The sequence below is a fragment of the Brassica rapa genome, chromosome A07 (genome assembly GCF_000309985.2).
Source record: "Brassica rapa cultivar Chiifu-401-42 chromosome A07, CAAS_Brap_v3.01, whole genome shotgun sequence".
NCBI classification, from domain to species: domain Eukaryota; kingdom Viridiplantae; phylum Streptophyta; class Magnoliopsida; order Brassicales; family Brassicaceae; genus Brassica; species Brassica rapa.
In genome coordinates, this window is record NC_024801.2 from 27,966,728 (window position 1) to 27,983,222 (window position 16,495).

Below are 16,495 nucleotides of genomic sequence, written 5' to 3' on the forward strand. Positions count from 1 at the left end.
AGCTCGTTATACTCATGAGAAGGTGACAATGACAGTGAGACGGTGGCGGTATTGTGTCACGAGCGAATGTTATAAAAAGAAGAGAGAATGAGAGGTGAGTAGTACACGTTTTCTAGAGTTATATAAATACAAAAAATCTTGTGTAAATGAGTTTTTTAAACAACTGTAACGTTTTTTTCCATCTTTGCGTGGCCGAATATCTCTTTCTCCAACAGTTAGCGTTACATATAGAATTGAAAATCTATGGCGACGGCGTATTAAACTATATTGCAAAAATACCCTTTAAAGAAACAGTCTACCTACCACTGGACCCACTTAAGCTCTCGTACTTACCGAACTCAAAAGCCCTTCACAATGTGATGACGTCAACTCAAAACTCTTCCTCAGGTATATAAATATAAACACGTCCTGTCTCTCTTTAACCAAAACGACAAAACAATGGCACTCATGTACGGCGGCTTGAATCTCCCATCTACCAAACCGGCGATCCGCCACCGTCAACCGTTCTCCTCCTCCGCCTCTAGACCGGCATTCCTACGAATCTCCGCCGGTATAGATCCCAAGAATGAATCCATTACGTCAAAGACTCAGGCGGTGAAGAACCCCGTCGGGGTTAGTTTGAGTAAATCTAAATGGTCTCCGGAGACGTGGAAGGCGAAGACCGCGCTGCAGCAGCCGGAGTACCCGGATCAGAAGGAGCTGGACTCGGTTCTCAAGACGATCGAAGCCTTCCCGCCGATCGTGTTCGCCGGCGAAGCTAGGCTGCTCGAAGAGAGGCTAGGCCAAGCCGCCATGGGAGAAGCGTTTTTATTACAAGGAGGTGATTGTGCCGAGAGCTTCAAGGAGTTCAACGCTAACAACATCCGTGACACGTTCAGGATCATTCTCCAGATGGGTGCGGTTTTGATGTTTGGCGGTCAGGTTCCGGTTATCAAGGTAAACCGGTTTTAGATACATAAATTAAACGGTAATTAGATGATTAGGCGAATTAATTATTGGTTTAGGTTGGAAGAATGGCGGGTCAGTTTGCTAAGCCGAGATCAGACTCGTTTGAGGAGAGAGACGGTGTGAAGCTGCCGAGTTACAGAGGAGACAACATTAATGGAGATGCCTTTGATGCCAAGTCAAGGATCCCTGATCCACAGAGGATGGTCAGTGCCTATTGTCAATCTGCAGCTACTTTGAATCTGCTTAGAGCCTTTGCCACTGGTGGATACGCTGCTATGCAGAGAGTTACTCAGTGGAATCTTGATTTTGCTGAGCATAGTGAGCAAGGAGACAGGTAAAACTTAAGCCTGCTTTTGTCTCTAGCAAGTCTAGGATTGGTCCTGATTATAGGCAAGTGAAACATTGTCCTATGACCCTAAAATTTTAAAAGATGGAGTAATTTATATGAATTTAGAACCCCAAAATTATTTTTAATTTTTTTTTAAAATAAGTTTCTTTATAAATTGTCTATAGTCCTAAAATCTCAGGACTGGTCATGTTGGTGTTAGACATAACAGACTATATATATATATGTTAAGTTCAAGTTCTATGTGTTTATTTGAGTGTGTTCCTTTTTGGGTTAGGTACCGTGAACTTGCTAACCGGGTTGATGAGGCACTTGGTTTCATGCACGCTGCTGGGCTCACGCTTGATCATCCTATAATGCAAACAACTGATTTTTGGACATCTCATGAGTGTTTGCTCTTGCCTTACGAACAATCACTGACTAGACTAGACTCTACCTCTGGTCTCTACTATGATTGTTCTGCCCATATGGTATGGGTTGGAGAGCGTACCAGACAGCTTGATGGCGCCCATGTCGAGTTCCTTAGAGGCATTGCAAACCCACTCGGTATTAAAGTATGTGCACATCATCTAATGAACTGTGAATAATAACTTCTTCTTTTTTTGATAAAAGATTTATGAATAATAACTTGCTTTTTCTAGACCCATATTTATTGTTTTTTTGTGGATGGTTGTGTAGGTGAGTAACAAGATGGACCCGGCCGAGCTGGTGAAGCTGATTGAGATTCTGAACCCTGATAATAAACCCGGGAGGATAACTATAATCACAAGAATGGGTGCAGAGAATATGCGTGTGAAACTTCCTCATCTAATTAGAGCGGTTCGTGGGGCTGGACAGATTGTGACATGGGTTAGTGATCCTATGCACGGTAACACCATTAAGGCTCCTTGTGGTCTCAAGACACGTCCTTTTGACTCCATCCTGGTACGTTTCACTTGATTAAGTTTATACTAGTGTTTTAACACGAGACTGACCAATTAAACATTTTTACCAGAAAAAAAATTGAGAGTGACCATTTAGTTTCTTTCTTATTGCAAAAGATGTGATTGATACCGTTACATCATAAACTATTAATGTTGCCATTGTGTTAGGTAAGATAACGAAATGTTGATAAAGTTAGGTGAAACATAAGTTAGGTGGTTAGAGAAAAAAGAATCATACATGTTTTATGAATCAAGAAGTATTATTAAAATGTTTGGTAATGAATCTATCTAATAGGCTGAAGTGAGAGCGTTCTTCGACGTGCACGACCAAGAAGGAAGTCATCCAGGAGGTATTCACTTGGAGATGACAGGTCAGAACGTGACCGAGTGTATCGGTGGGTCCCGCACAGTGACCTTTGACGACTTAGGTTCGCGTTACCACACGCACTGTGACCCACGTCTCAATGCGTCGCAGTCCCTTGAGCTCTCCTTCGTCATTGCCGAACGGCTCAGAAAGAGACGGATCAAGTCCCAACAAGCTTTTGCTGTCTAGTAATCGGGGAAGCTAAACATTTTACATGACTATTATCTCTACCTTATGGTTACGTGACACGTTTTAGTCTGTTCTATCTTACGTCCAGAAACAATAGTTTCATTGCCTAAGTGCATGTACTATATACATGATTGTATCGTTGTATTTCGGATACTGCATCAGTTTTTTTTTCTCTTGTTCAAATAAGATAATTGTCATTATCAATGAATGAAGGTTAAACACAGTTGCACATGAGTGGTTTGGAAATTATGGGTGAGACTGGTCGGGCTGTACCAAAAGTACCGAATGGTTTTACCTTTAAGTTCTATTTACTTACGACCATATAAATTACTACTAATCATGTTTTGACTAGTTTCTAAAACCACAATAAAAAAATAACTGAAAAACCTTTTTTTTAAAAAGAAATTGCACCGTGTAACCAAAAAAAAAAAACCTCCATTCTCTCTTTTTTTTTCCTATCTTTTTCTACATTCGCTCTAAAAATCTAATTTTGTTTTTGTTCTGGTTATTTTACCAATTCTCTCATTTTTTTAAAGCAAAAAAAAATTGTGGTATGAACTTCATTTATTTTTTTCATTTAATTTCTACAGTTAGAGTAGATTCAGCTACATCAACAAAATGTCTACAGCTACTCTTAACCTAAATCTAGTGGATCATAATTTTATACATCACAAGCTCATTTTGGAATCTCACTCCATCCAGATTTGGGCTTTAGCCCAGTATTGACACTACGCGTTGTTTCCTGTTCTTTATTAACCAAAGACTACGTGCCGTTTTCTCGTTTCTTCTGGAAGGAAGGAAAAGAACCGCGTTTATCCCATTACAAAACGATTTTCGCGTAAGCTAAACGCGATGTTGTTCCCCTTCTTATCAGATTCGTTCGCCCAAAACGACACCGTATTCCAAACTCTCGAATACCATTAAACGCGTTACAACGTGCGAAAGTCATTTTACCAACGGTGACTCCAATCATATCACCACGCGCCACCGCGACGAGAGAATTAGGCACCAAAATGGACGAAACGGCGGCGTTTCGACAGAGAGATCGGCGACCGGAGGCGCTCGGCAGCCTCAGCGTGCTCCCAGACGAGACGATATGCGTTCTCCTCGAGTACCTTGCTCCTCGAGACATCGCTCACCTCGCTTGCGTCAGCAGGTTTTCTTTCTAGATTGAGACTCTATGAATCGATTTCAATATATAATCAGAAAATTGAAGAGCTAAGGTAGAGATGAATTCGAATTTTTGAATGTGTAGTGTTATGTACATTTTGTGCAACGAAGAGCCTCTGTGGATGAGCTTGTGCCTTAGGAGAGCAAAAGGTCCTCTTGACTATAAAGGCTCCTGGAAAAATACCACATTGCATCTGTAAGTACCTTTTGAATTTGTCCGGGTGGTAAGGGGACGGGGCTGGGATGACACGTTTCAGTTCGATTCACCTGCTGCACGGAACTGAGTTACATTTCTCATTTACACTCTGTATCTCTCCTTGCGGATTAGTCTGGACCTTCCATAGGCTCTCGGGATACGCAAGATTAATTAAATAATAATAATAATATTTTTTTCAATGAAACATTCGAATGGAAAGAACTTTCCGTAGGCTCTTGGACACTTTGCACCTCCCTTTGCAGATTAGTCTGGACTTTCCATAGGCTCTCAGGATACCCCAGATTAATCAAATAATAATAATTATTATTTCAATGAAACATTCGAATTGAACCTTCCATAGGCTCTTGGACACTCTGCATCTCCCTTTGCAGATTAGTCTAGACCTTAGGCTCTCGAGATACCCAGATTAATAAAATAATAATTATTATTATTTTCAATGAAACATTCGAATTGGCTTTAGATATTGTAATGATTGGTTGTTTTTTCTGATATACAGAGAAGGAGTTACTCAAGATAATGATAGGAAGCCTTTGCATTTTGATGGTAGAGTCTTTGTTGTTGATTCATAAAGTAGTCGTTTTTTATTTCTATTCTCTTGCTAATATGATCATGGTGGTTCTCTCTACTCATGGTGCAGGATTCAATTCGTTGTACTTGTATAAACGATTCTATAGGTGTAATGCATCTCTTGACGGCTTCTCTTTTGATGATGGGAATGTTGAACGTAGGAGAGACATCTCCTTGGATGAGTTCACCAAGGAATACGACGCTAAGAAACCTGTATGCCTCCAATCATTTTATTTACTGATCTAGTTTTTCTTTACATCCGTGCAAGGTTGTGTCCTGATAACATTGTGCTCCTGTCTATGGTTTAGGTTTTGCTCTCTGGCCTTGCTGATTCTTGGCCAGCCAGTAAGACATGGACAATCGACCAGTTGTCAGAGAAATATGGTGAAGTCCCATTTAGAATCTCTCAGAGGAGTCCCAACAAGATTTCTATGAAGTTCAAGGACTACATCTCGTATATGAAAACCCAGAGGGATGAAGATCCTCTTTATGTTTTCGATGACAGGGTACATTTATATAAAGCTTTCTTCACACATCAGTGAAATGAAAATATTCTTAAGGATTCAACATTTGTGTAGTTTGGAGAAGCTGCTCCCGAGTTATTGAAAGACTATAGCGTGCCTTATTTGTTTCAAGAAGATTGGTTTGAGATCTTGGATAAAGAGAACCGTCCGCCATACAGATGGCTTATAGTTGGTCCGGAGAGGTCTGGTGCATCTTGGCATGTCGATCCAGCTCTTACCAGCGCCTGGAACACCCTGCTTTGCGGTCGGAAAAGGTGAACACCTTTTTTACTTGAATATATATTTTATTCTATAATTGTTAGCAGACTCGTTTGGTAGTAGACAACTAGACATATTAGAGCCCTACATACAATTTAGAAGATTAATGTAGAACTGAACAGGAGCATCCAAGTTTGTTGTTTGAACTTTAATCAAATATTGCATTTAGTTAATCGTTTTCTAAGTTTTCATGATTTTATCTTAGAAGGATAATAGACACTTGTAGTTATCAGGTCTCATAGGTCCAAGGGACTGTGACCTAGCTCGCTAGTCCTTGCACTTTGTTGGACGTTACTCTTCTCTTTTTTCTATTGAGGATGATCTCATTGTATGCTTAAATAGGTGGGCGTTGTATCCCCCTGGAAAAGTGCCTCTAGGTGTTACAGTCCATGTAAATGAAGATGATGGTGACGTCAGCATCGACACCCCCTCATCTCTGCAGGTATATTGCCGAACTTTTCAAGTACTAACATTCTCGTTTCATCTTTACTGTTATCCTGATAATAGTTTTCGATCAATGCACAGTGGTGGTTAGACTATTATCCACTCCTAGCCGACGAAGACAAACCGATTGAGTGCACACTACTAGCTGGCGAAACGATTTATGTTCCAAGTGGTTGGTGGCACTGCATCCTCAATCTTGAACCAACAGTGGCTGTCACCCAGAATTTTGTGAACAAAGAAAACTTTGGGTTCGTGTGTTTGGACATGGCGCCTGGGTATCAGCACAAAGGGGTGTGTCGTGCTGGGCTTCTTGCTGTTGATGATGAAAATTCCGAAGAGATGGAGGAAGAAGAAACACACGGTGAGGACGACAGTACTTTGAGCTATTCTGATCTCACCAGGAAAGAGAAGAGGGTACGGATGAACGGAGAGGAAGAGACTGAGAACCACGAAGAGGATGCCAATGGAGTCTCAAAGAGATACAATATGTGGAAGAATGGATTCTCTTATGATATCGATTTCTTGTCGAAGTTTCTTGATAAAGAAAGAGACCATTACAACTTCCCGTGGTCTATGGGAAACTCTGTAGGTCAACGAGAAATGAGAGGCTGGCTATCTAAGCTTTGGGTTCTCAAGCCGGAGTTGAGGAATCTTATATGGAAGGTGATTCATAGTTTCCTACTATGATGAAGCTTTAGATATCTTTATAAGTTCTCTGCATCATCATTTCTTTGTTCTTTCATATTAGGGAGCATGCATTGCTTTAAACGCTGAGAAATGGTTGCGATGTCTAGAGGAAGTATGCACCTTCCACAACTTGCCGTCTGTTACGGAAGATGAAAAGCTTCCAGTCGGAACTGGCAGCAATCCTGTGAGTTAACTATCTCTCTTAGAAAACCTTCTCACCTATTTGTTCTTATTCTCTTATTATTTTTCTATTAGGTTTATCTGTTTTCCGACTATGCGGTAAAACTCTTTGTGGAAGGAGGGCTGGAACAGTCTATGTATGGTCTTGGCACTGAGGTAAGTAAATCTTTATACAATAATGAATAATGTTAGCATCGCTTGTGCATCTGTTACAATTGTAAACTCTTTGCAGCTTGAGTTTTATGACATTCTTGGCCGGGCTAATTCTTCTTTGAAAAGCCATATCCCTGAGGTTATAGCAAGCGGGATTCTCTACTTCGAAAACGGATCTTACAAAGTTGTCCCTTGGGATGGGAAGAGAATCCCAGACATTCTCACTAGCTCCAGTCTCAATTTCGATGCATCAATGTTGAACAGCGAATTCCCATTTGGTATTTGGAACAAAACGCTACTTCAACAAAGAAACAAGGGGAAGCCACCAGCACCCGATTCTTTTGGTTCATTGAGTTCACATGTTTGGCCGTATATTATAACACAGAGATGCAAAGGGAAGATATTTGCCCAATTGTGAGTGCTTTCTTTCTTTCTCCATCTTTAAACCAAAAGCATGATCATTAACTTGAAGCTGTTGTTGCAGAAGAGATGACCTGACGTGGAGCGACGCTCAGAACCTGGCTACCTTTCTGGGACAACAGCTACGAAACCTTCATCAACTGCCATATCCGCCAGTCACACGTCCTGAGTTATTGAATGCAAATGAAGGTCATGAAGAGTTGAAGATTCCACCAGAATGGAAAGTCTTCGTTGATGATCTGTGCCATAAGAAGAAGGACGTCACTAATCGTCTGGAAAACTGGTATTACTTCTAATGACTCTGTTTCCATTTGATTTTGGTCTTAAAAAGCTCAATGTTGGTGAGATATCTTCGTTCAAATCTTTCAGGGGAAATCCTATTCCTAAGGCTCTGATGAACAAAATAGACGAATACATTCCTGATGAGTTCTTTGTAGACTTGCTTCATGTTTTCAAGGTTACTTCTCTTATCTAGCTGTTGCTTCAAGAGTCAATATACCTCCTTATTAATATAACCTTTTTTGTGGATCATAGGACACAGATGTTGGAGATGAAATCAAGCCCTGCACCTGGATACACTCGGACGTCATGGACGACAACATCCACATGGAACCATACGCAGATGATGATTCAGTAGATGGTCAACACAGTTCATGGCGTCCCGGTCATATTCTTGACTTCAGCGATTTATCCATAGGTATCCTAAATCTATAATCTGAATAGGATCAAAACTGCAAATTTGGATAGTTTACTGAAAGAGTAAGGAAAATTGCAGGGGATCCCATCTTCGACTTGATACCAATACACTTGGACGTGTTTAGAGGGGACACTGATCTTTTCAAGAAGCTTCTAGAAAGCTACGGCCTTCCTTTAATCAGAAGTAAGTCGGCAGCAGCAGACAGTATGAGGAAGAAAGTGCTGTCTCCTTCCTACCGCACAATGTAAGTTCATAAACATAATAAAATTCAGCATTCAAGCTTTTCTTGTGTTGTATATATATATAAATGGGAATGTAACTGTTGATTGGTGGTTTGCAGGTGTTATTGTATATTACATGAAGATAATGTGTTGGGTGCAATGTTCAGTATCTGGGACGAACTTCGAACAGCTGAATCATGGGAACAAGTTGAGCTCACTGCTTGGAGTTTTCTTAACTCGTACTGATGATCTCTTTCCAACCAATAATTTATATTTTTAAATATAATTTTAAATTATGACATTGAACCACTGTGTTTAAAATAAATCAAAGCTGTAAAGAACTTTATAATCACGTTTGTGTGTAGAAGAAAGCTGTAATGAAATCTCTTTGTTTTGGTAATGTAACTGGAAAAAGAATGGTCACAAAACGAAATCACCAGTGTCGATATCGTCGTAATCAATATCTAAGTCATCAAGATCCATACTACTTCCAACTGCACCACTGCTGCTTCCACCTGAGCCACCAGCACCGGAGAGTCCAGAAGCTCCGGCGATCGGCTTCCGAGCTTCCTGGATGATCCACACTATCTCTTCCTCTGTCTGAGACGGCTGATCGTTCATCCTCGGTGATCTTTCTGACATCACCGGCAAATTCTTGAGAAACCAATAATGATTCTTGATCTCCTCCATTGTTATTCTCTGCACTCCCAATTACACACATTAATCATCTTTCAAATGAAAATGTGAAAACGAGATAGTAACAACGTCTACCTTCTCAGGGTTAGCAATGAATATCCGAGAGAGAAGATGTTTGCAATCATCTGAAACGTAGTCAGGAACAGAGTAGTGAAAACGAGATAGTAACAACGTCTACCTTCTCAGGGTTAGCAATGAATATCCGAGAGAGAAGATGTTTGAATCTTATTATATTGGGATGGTTGAGTGACCTATGGTTCATGATCTCTCTTTGTACATGTTCATCAATCTTCACAACACACAAGACAGAAAAACTTAATATTATTATTAGAGCATACTCCTATGAACTAGCATACTCCTTTGAACTAGCTCACATATTAGAGTGTGGGACGAGAGTAAAAGGAGAGAAAGACCTTTTGACCTCTCTCGATGAACTTAACAGCGAAAAGCTCTTTTGAAAACTTGTCACGGACCAGCTTCGCTACTCCGAAGTTACCAGACCCTATATCCTTCACTATATCATACCTCTCCATACTCTGCAACACACACACACAACTACATAAGTATAGCTTCTCTGTTTCTATAAATGATATATTTTCTCAATATTATTAAATAAAAAGACAAAGAAATTAAACCCACGTGTCTAACTATAAGATAATGTGAGAGAGGGATGAGGAATCGAGACAGACAGAGCTTATCTGTTCTTGTTCAGAACACAGAAGAACCAATTAAAGAGAGAATATCTTGCCAAATACTTAAACAGCAAGGAACTAACATTTGGAGGTACTTTCAACGGAATTTTAGGAAGTGATTTGATCTTCTTGGGAATCTGCTTCTGACTTCATTTTGTATGTTTATGTGACTAAGGATCGATGGAGAACTTGACACGTGACAAATGTGGTGGTATTTAGATTTCCAACTATTATTTATCTCCAAAAAAGTCTTATATCTATTCTATTAATGTTAAATTCAGAGTAAAATTTTAACAAGTAGATCAAGCCTATGTATTACTTGTAACGTGCAACGCATTCCTTGTGAGAGACTGGAGAAACACTAACAAAGTATTAGATGTCATCGCGTAAAGAGACGCGTCTAGCGTTTAACCATGCCGACTTGTCAAGCATGCTTTCTTCCGAGGCATGAAACGTATACTATCACATTAACTCTATATTCGGTTGTCCAAAGCCATTATCAACACAATGTTCCATAAAAAAAACAAATAAAGTTGAAACAACTTAAGGAAGTAAGATATGAAAGAACATAATCATGCATGGTTCATGGATAAGTATTGGATGAATATATAATGAACAAACTGTGAAGGACAAAACCAATCTTATTCTATTTTAGGAAATTCACTTACACAAAGAGCTGTCGAGTAAACCGTGTCTAGTTTTAATAAGAGAGATTAGGGTGAGGCAATCCAAACACCATTGACTTGAATTCGATTACAGAACACTATTATTTTAAAACATCATCACAACTAGCAAATAAATTATTTCAAGAAAATCTCGTGGAAATCGCTTATGTAGTAGTGTATTAAAATTTATAGATGTGTTGCCCAAAAAGAAAACTATGCAAACTAAATTTAAAATGTGAAAAGATGAGTTGGACAAGAAAGAGTCCTTTGGATCCCCCCCCCCCCCTGACATGCTCACAACACATGTGTTCCTCCTATGAGCTGTCTCCATTTTTTGCTAACCCAACTTGCTTCCATTATTGTATCATTTCTATCAACCTCATATAACCCAATATTACAGTAATTCCACGAGATGGGGGGAAATAATCCATATATTAATATACAATTTTTACTTACCACTGAATACTGATATACAATTTTAGAAAATAATTATTTATAATCAAAAATGTAATTTATTAATACATATAAAAATATTATTCGTAAACATATGAAATACAACTTTTTTTTTTGTATATTTTTTCGGTAAAAAAATGAGGTAGAGAATTCAAACAAAGCCTTTTAAAAGAAGGGACCTCCCGCATTAGAGCAGAAACGAATCCAACGGCCCACATTCAATCTCGCTTCCAGATTTCACTCTCGTCCTCTAAAAACGCATTTATCGCGTTCCCCCTCATTAAACACACAGACTCATTCATTCATTCATTCATCGTCTCTCCTCAAAGAAACAATCAATCAGATCTCAGATCTCTCAAAAAATGGCGGTTTCGGCGCGTGAGGAGTACGTGTACATGGCCAAGCTCGCGGAGCAAGCCGAGCGCTACGAGGAGATGGTGGAGTTCATGGAGAAAGTCTCCGCAGCCATCGACGGCGACGAGCTCACCGTCGAGGAGCGAAACCTCCTCTCCGTCGCGTACAAAAACGTGATCGGCGCGCGCCGCGCATCGTGGCGAATCATCTCCTCGATCGAGCAGAAGGAGGAGAGCCGCGGCAACGACGACCACGTCAAGGCGATCCGAGACTACAGGGCGAAGATCGAGACGGAGCTCTCCGGGATCTGCGACGGGATCCTCAAGCTGCTTGACGATAGGCTCGTCCCCGCGGCTGGTTCGGGTGATTCGAAGGTGTTTTATCTGAAGATGAAAGGGGATTACCATAGGTACTTGGCGGAGTTTAAGACTGGTCAGGAGAGGAAGGATGCTGCTGAGAATACTCTCTCTGCTTACAAGGCTGCTCAGGTAAATCTCAGATCTATGCTGTGATTTGTTGATTAGATTTGTTGATTATAAATAACCGAACAGTTCCTATATTTCTATATCCGAAATAACAAAAAAAAAAACGAATGTGTAAGCCTTGTGTAGAGTAATTGGCATGAACAAGATTTTTTTGAGCTGTGATTCTTGGATTTATAGCTTATGTATAAATAGCCGAATGGTTCTTATATTTCTATATCCGAAAGAAATAATAATTTAAAATGAATAGAATGTCTAGGCCTAATGTATAGTAATTGGCATGAACAAGGTTTTTGAGCTTGCTTTGGTTTCAGATTTAAGCTGTGATTTGTGGATTCATAAGCCTTAGTGTATAAATACCCGAACGGTTCTTATATCTCAATATCATGAATAATTAAAAACTGAAAAAACTGAACCGAAAACCGAATGTATAGGTCTTGTGTAGAGTAACTGGCTTGAACAAGGTTTTTGAGCTTGCTTTGGTTTCAGATCTAAGCTGTGATTCTTGGATTTACAGCTGTGTATAATTAGCCAAACGGTTCTTATATCTCTATATTCAAAAGAACTTGGAAACTAAAAAAACTGAACCAAAAACCGAATGTATAGGTCTAGTGTAGAGTAATTGACTTGGTTTACGCTGTGATTCTTGGATTTATAGCTATGTATAAATAGCTGAACGGTTCTCTAAATCAAAAAAAAAAATTGAATCGAAAATTGAATGTCTAGGCCTAGTGTATAGTAATTGGGATGAACAAGATCTTTGAGGTTGACTATGTTACAGATCTAAGCTGTGATTCATGATGATATATATAAATAACTGAACGGTTCCTATATACAGTTTATGTATCTCTATATCCAAAATAAATTAAAAAACAAAATAATTAAACCAAAATCGAATGTCTAGGTCTAGTGTAGAGTAATTGGTGTGGTCAAAGATTTTTGAGAATTTTTTTTGTTATATGTTGTGATGACTTTCTTCTACAGGATATTGCAAATGCAGAGCTAGCTCCAACTCACCCGATCCGTCTTGGTCTGGCATTGAACTTCTCTGTGTTCTACTACGAGATCCTTAACTCTCCTGATCGTGCCTGCAGCCTCGCCAAACAGGTATTTTGACCTCTCTATAATCAAACACTTGCCTTAGCGATGTTGATTTTTAACTGTTTGTTTCTTTCTTGGCGTTGATGTGTTGTTATCATCTAGGCTTTTGATGAAGCGATAGCAGAGTTGGACACTCTAGGTGAAGAGTCGTACAAAGACAGCACCTTGATCATGCAGCTTCTCCGTGACAACCTCACTCTCTGGACATCCGACATGCAGGATGATGATGCTGGGGAGGAGATCAAGGAAGCATCAGCTCCAAAGCCGACTGAGGAACAGTAGTAACAATCTTTTTGATTGAACTGCCAAGTTTCTAGGGGTTTCGTCCATATGTTTCCTTAAGATGTCGTTCGTTCGCTTGCCAAATTAGCTTTATCTCCAAAAGGCTTTTTTATTCATTCATCATATTTCTGGCGAGTCGAACCATCAATCATCTTTTATCTCTTTGCTTGATTTTCTTTTCTTTTTTTTGTTCTGTCTTTTTATTTTTTTGTCTTGGTTTGTGTTATCCCATTTCAATGTCTGCTGTAAACCTGCTTTGTGTTTTCTTATCAATTTGAAGATCATTAAAGGCTTGCTGTCTCTCTCTAATCTTGTGCGTAGATCGTTTTCAAGTTTAAAATGTGGCTAATTGATTATTGGACCGTCTAAAGCGTATTACTTTATCAATTATTATCTAATTTGATCATGTGAAAGCAACTTTCAAAATGACTATTTATGTACACACTCGTTAGTGTACAATAATAAAGAGGAACTCTCATACAAGTCAGAGTTGAAGTTTCAACGGAAAATTAAAGCTTATCGGCGCAAAAAAAATATCAACCAAAGGAACAGTGAAGTGATTGGTATAGCATAGCTATCCACTATCCAATACAGTTTTCCTACCAACGAACGAATCAACCAACATTCGATTTGAATAGAGAATCAGAAAACAAGAAGTGTATGATCTAAGAAGAAATATATGATTTGCAAAAGTGTATTCCTTTCTTTTTCCTAATCTTTGTTTCTTCTAACATGAACAAACATGGGAATAAAAGAAAGTAAAAAAAAAAAACAGGATTTAAAAGTAAAAGAAGGAAAACAATTCATCCACCACTAATGATGTACAAAAAGAACAAAGTGAATCTTCTCGCCGCGCTATCAAAACGACGCCGTTTTCAATATCTTCTGATCAGTGACGACTCTTCTATTTAGGGCTAGGAAGCGGCGGTACCGTCGTCGGCGACGCCGGAAACCCTAACTGACCTGACGTCGGCGATAAAAGCAAGCTCGGCGAAAGCAATCCGTACGGCGATTTAGGCGAGCTTAAACACCCCAACGATTGCGGCGGAGCTTGCGAGACTGTTCCCGGAGGAGGAGGACGACCGCTGTTTAGCGGCGGCGGAGCGTTTTCCTGCTGCTGCTGATACCATCGAGGCGACACCAAAGGAGCTAACGGCGATAAGCCAGAGAACTCCCTCCGATTCGAATCCATCGCGAGCATCGAGTTCTGAAGGTACCGCATGTACGACGACACCGGCGATTCCGCCGCCGCGTGGACCGGAGGAAGCGGCGGGAGAGGAGAGAGCGGCGCCGTCGGTCTAGGGACGACGAATCCGCCGCTCCAGCTAGGAGGAGGGACGTTGTTTAGCAAGCCGGGAGGGCGGTTGATAACGTGCGCCAGCGGAGGAGGACGGATCCTGTGGAGACGCGAGCTCTGCTGCGCCTTGGGGTGGTGAACCGGCTGCTGCGGCGGAGCGGAGATCCGCTCGTGAGCCGGCGAGCCGGTGAGTTTTTGGACCACGTCTCTGAAGTCGTTTTTGTTGATGTTGTAAACAGGTGGCTGGTGCTGGTGGAGATTGCCGTGATTAATCTGATGCTGCGGTTGCTGTTGCGGCGGCGGAGGAGGAGGAGGAAATTGGTGATCAGTTTCTTGATTCACGGCGGCGGAGATGGAAGAAGAGGAGGTTGAGGTTGTTGTTGGTTTTGATATCTTATGAGAAAGCTTGTTGAGTTGCCTTAGGTGATGATTGTTGCCGGTACTACTCGTCACGGAGGCTGAGTCGCCGGAGGAGTTGCAGCTCTTATCCATCATCATATACAACAACAACAATAACAACAAAAAACAGAATCCTTCTCTCTAATTATAAGCTTCTTTGTTTTTTCGTTTTTGTTATCTCTTCCAGATTTGGTAGAGAGATAATGGAGAAGACGAAGCTGATGAAAATGTTTTTTTTTTCTTTAATACTTTACATTTATAAAAGAAAAACAAATTGGTTTATAAAAGCATATGATATTAGGCTATACGACTCTTAAGGCTCTCTAATTGGATTTTTCTAGAATAAGATGAAAAGGAAATCATTTGTCTGTATGCATCTATGGATTCTCTTTCAAAATATTTAATGGGTGTTGTTATATGAATGAACATGTACCTACAAATATTCTATTCTAGTCCAATTGTAATTTGTTTAAATAAATCAAGCATTTAACTACATTATATAAATCCATACAAAAATTGGAAAATTAATCTAGTAATAAATAATTTTACTAGAAAAAAAAAATTATATTTAAAAGACAAAATTATTTCAGTGTATGGGCCAATAGGCAATGGATGAATAATAATATAATACAAGTGTTTTGGGTTAACGGGTCGGGTTATTCAACGCCCATTTTGGTCAAAAGGCTCTAAAGTATTTACCGAAAACGACATTCGTACAGCCTTTAATCATGAGTTTTATCCCCTGCTTCACACCCCACCTGAAATCTCTCAATCCAAGTCAGCATGCGACTTATCTAACGGCTGATTAGCACGAGACAGACAGCTATCACGTGACTTTTACCCCTTTTGTTTTTTTCTTTCCAAATTTGCCTCTCAAAGTTTAGTTACACTGTTAATGTTTGCCTGATTAGTACTTAGCAGTAGTGATTAACATGTAACCGGGATAAAATTGGGTTCTATATCTGATTAGTATTTTTCTTTGTCAACATATCTGATTAGCAGTTACTGACATTAGTTTGGCGAAATATCCTTTTTGGAGGACAAGTATGTTTGAAATATTCGTAATTTTATGTTTAAAAAATATTTTTTGGAACAAAAAAATTGTTTGAAATATTCTTGCACAGGTAAAGCCTGTATCTGTTAGCTTACGCAGGAAGTATATATATGTGTAAACTGAAACGTATTAATCAATAAATTAAATTATTTTTAATTCGAAACGTTATATCGAAAATATTAATAAGTTTTCTAAGTTTTTCAGGAATATTACCTATTTGGCTATTTCAGTAATTACTGTGCGGAGTTTTTTAATATTTCCGAGGAGTTTGGATAAGAGCACATTCATCTTTTACATTTTTGTTTTGCTAAGTACATAGTCGTAAATAGTAATGCATGGATTATGTTACATTGTTCTGGATATATATGAGATTGTTTGACCCGATCAATCCCGTTGATTAATTTTCTTCCTGCTGATCGATTTTGAAATTATTGTTGTGTGCTAATGTGAATGAAGAAATTTAAAACTATTGTTTGTTTTGGTTTATTTGTTGAATAAAGCTTTTGTGCACTATTTATTTCAAAGTGGATATCGTAGAACAAAAAAAAAGGTAATTGGATAAAGGCAAACACATAAATGTGGGGTTCATTAGTATAATTAAAGCATCATAGTACAAGTCCCCATGTAAACAAACGTAGTAACGTACTCTCTTCCCCTGCTCCGTGGCCTCATCTTTCTTTTTTCTTCTTTTTTGTACTCTTTGTTTGACAAT

The 16,495-nt window shown here is 39.4% G+C and overlaps 4 protein-coding genes, 1 long non-coding RNA gene and 1 pseudogene across 5 annotated transcripts; 4 read left to right on the forward strand and 2 right to left on the reverse strand.

Moving 5' to 3' along the window:
- The first annotated feature begins 371 nt into the window (after window positions 1-371).
- LOC103832310 (phospho-2-dehydro-3-deoxyheptonate aldolase 1, chloroplastic) lies at window positions 372-2,993 on the forward strand. The gene is made up of 5 exons (XM_009108290.3): window positions 372-936; window positions 1,005-1,282; window positions 1,572-1,848; window positions 1,973-2,218; window positions 2,513-2,993. The coding sequence occupies exons 1-5, from the start codon at window positions 439-441 to the stop codon at window positions 2,768-2,770; spliced, it is 1,557 nt and encodes a 518-aa protein (XP_009106538.1). The 5' UTR covers window positions 372-438; the 3' UTR covers window positions 2,771-2,993.
- A 659-nt stretch (window positions 2,994-3,652) lies between these two features.
- LOC103832311 (F-box protein At1g78280) lies at window positions 3,653-8,713 on the forward strand. The gene is made up of 16 exons (XM_009108291.3): window positions 3,653-3,926; window positions 4,026-4,136; window positions 4,654-4,700; window positions 4,795-4,937; window positions 5,033-5,230; window positions 5,303-5,502; window positions 5,849-5,948; window positions 6,032-6,613; window positions 6,699-6,821; window positions 6,893-6,973; window positions 7,050-7,384; window positions 7,455-7,673; window positions 7,760-7,847; window positions 7,925-8,087; window positions 8,166-8,331; window positions 8,428-8,713. Exons 1-16 carry the CDS (start codon window positions 3,784-3,786, stop codon window positions 8,552-8,554), a joined length of 2,826 nt encoding a protein of 941 aa, XP_009106539.1. The 5' UTR covers window positions 3,653-3,783; the 3' UTR covers window positions 8,555-8,713.
- LOC103832519 lies at window positions 8,681-10,844 on the reverse strand (annotated as a pseudogene).
- A 239-nt stretch (window positions 10,845-11,083) lies between these two features.
- LOC103832312 (14-3-3-like protein GF14 omega) lies at window positions 11,084-13,327 on the forward strand. The gene is made up of 3 exons (XM_009108292.2): window positions 11,084-11,656; window positions 12,635-12,757; window positions 12,854-13,327. Exons 1-3 carry the CDS (start codon window positions 11,177-11,179, stop codon window positions 13,031-13,033), a joined length of 783 nt encoding a protein of 260 aa, XP_009106540.1. The 5' UTR covers window positions 11,084-11,176; the 3' UTR covers window positions 13,034-13,327.
- On the forward strand, window positions 11,663-12,528 carry LOC117126669. The gene is made up of 2 exons (XR_004449363.1): window positions 11,663-11,939; window positions 12,115-12,528. It is a non-coding gene; the product is annotated as an uncharacterized LOC117126669 (long non-coding RNA).
- LOC103832314 (VQ motif-containing protein 9) lies at window positions 13,100-16,237 on the reverse strand. Its single transcript, XM_009108293.3, has one exon. It carries the CDS (start codon window positions 14,826-14,828, stop codon window positions 13,938-13,940), a length of 891 nt encoding a protein of 296 aa, XP_009106541.1. The 5' UTR covers window positions 14,829-16,237; the 3' UTR covers window positions 13,100-13,937.
- Window positions 16,238-16,495: the final 258 nt, after the last annotated feature.

What these genes read in the sequence shown, in the direction of transcription:
- LOC103832310 (XM_009108290.3), top strand. Translation starts at nt 439, where the DNA reads ATGGCACTCATGTACGGCGGCTTGAATCTCCCATCTACCAAACCGGCG. An exon ending in GTCAGGTTCCGGTTATCAAG is followed by an intron (nt 937 to 1,004) that starts GTAAACCGGTTT and finishes TTATTGGTTTAG; the next exon opens with GTTGGAAGAATGGCGGGTCA. An exon ending in GTCCTTTTGACTCCATCCTG is followed by an intron (nt 2,219 to 2,512) that starts GTACGTTTCACT and finishes TCTATCTAATAG; the next exon opens with GCTGAAGTGAGAGCGTTCTT.
- LOC103832311 (XM_009108291.3), top strand. Translation starts at nt 3,784, where the DNA reads ATGGACGAAACGGCGGCGTTTCGACAGAGAGATCGGCGACCGGAGGCG. An exon ending in AATACGACGCTAAGAAACCT is followed by an intron (nt 4,938 to 5,032) that starts GTATGCCTCCAA and finishes TCTATGGTTTAG; the next exon opens with GTTTTGCTCTCTGGCCTTGC. An exon ending in TCTCCTTCCTACCGCACAAT is followed by an intron (nt 8,332 to 8,427) that starts GTAAGTTCATAA and finishes GGTGGTTTGCAG; the next exon opens with GTGTTATTGTATATTACATG.
- LOC103832312 (XM_009108292.2), top strand. Translation starts at nt 11,177, where the DNA reads ATGGCGGTTTCGGCGCGTGAGGAGTACGTGTACATGGCCAAGCTCGCG. An exon ending in CTGCTTACAAGGCTGCTCAG is followed by an intron (nt 11,657 to 12,634) that starts GTAAATCTCAGA and finishes TTTCTTCTACAG; the next exon opens with GATATTGCAAATGCAGAGCT. An exon ending in CCTGCAGCCTCGCCAAACAG is followed by an intron (nt 12,758 to 12,853) that starts GTATTTTGACCT and finishes GTTATCATCTAG; the next exon opens with GCTTTTGATGAAGCGATAGC.
- LOC103832314 (XM_009108293.3), bottom strand. Translation starts at nt 14,828, where the DNA reads ATGATGATGGATAAGAGCTGCAACTCCTCCGGCGACTCAGCCTCCGTG.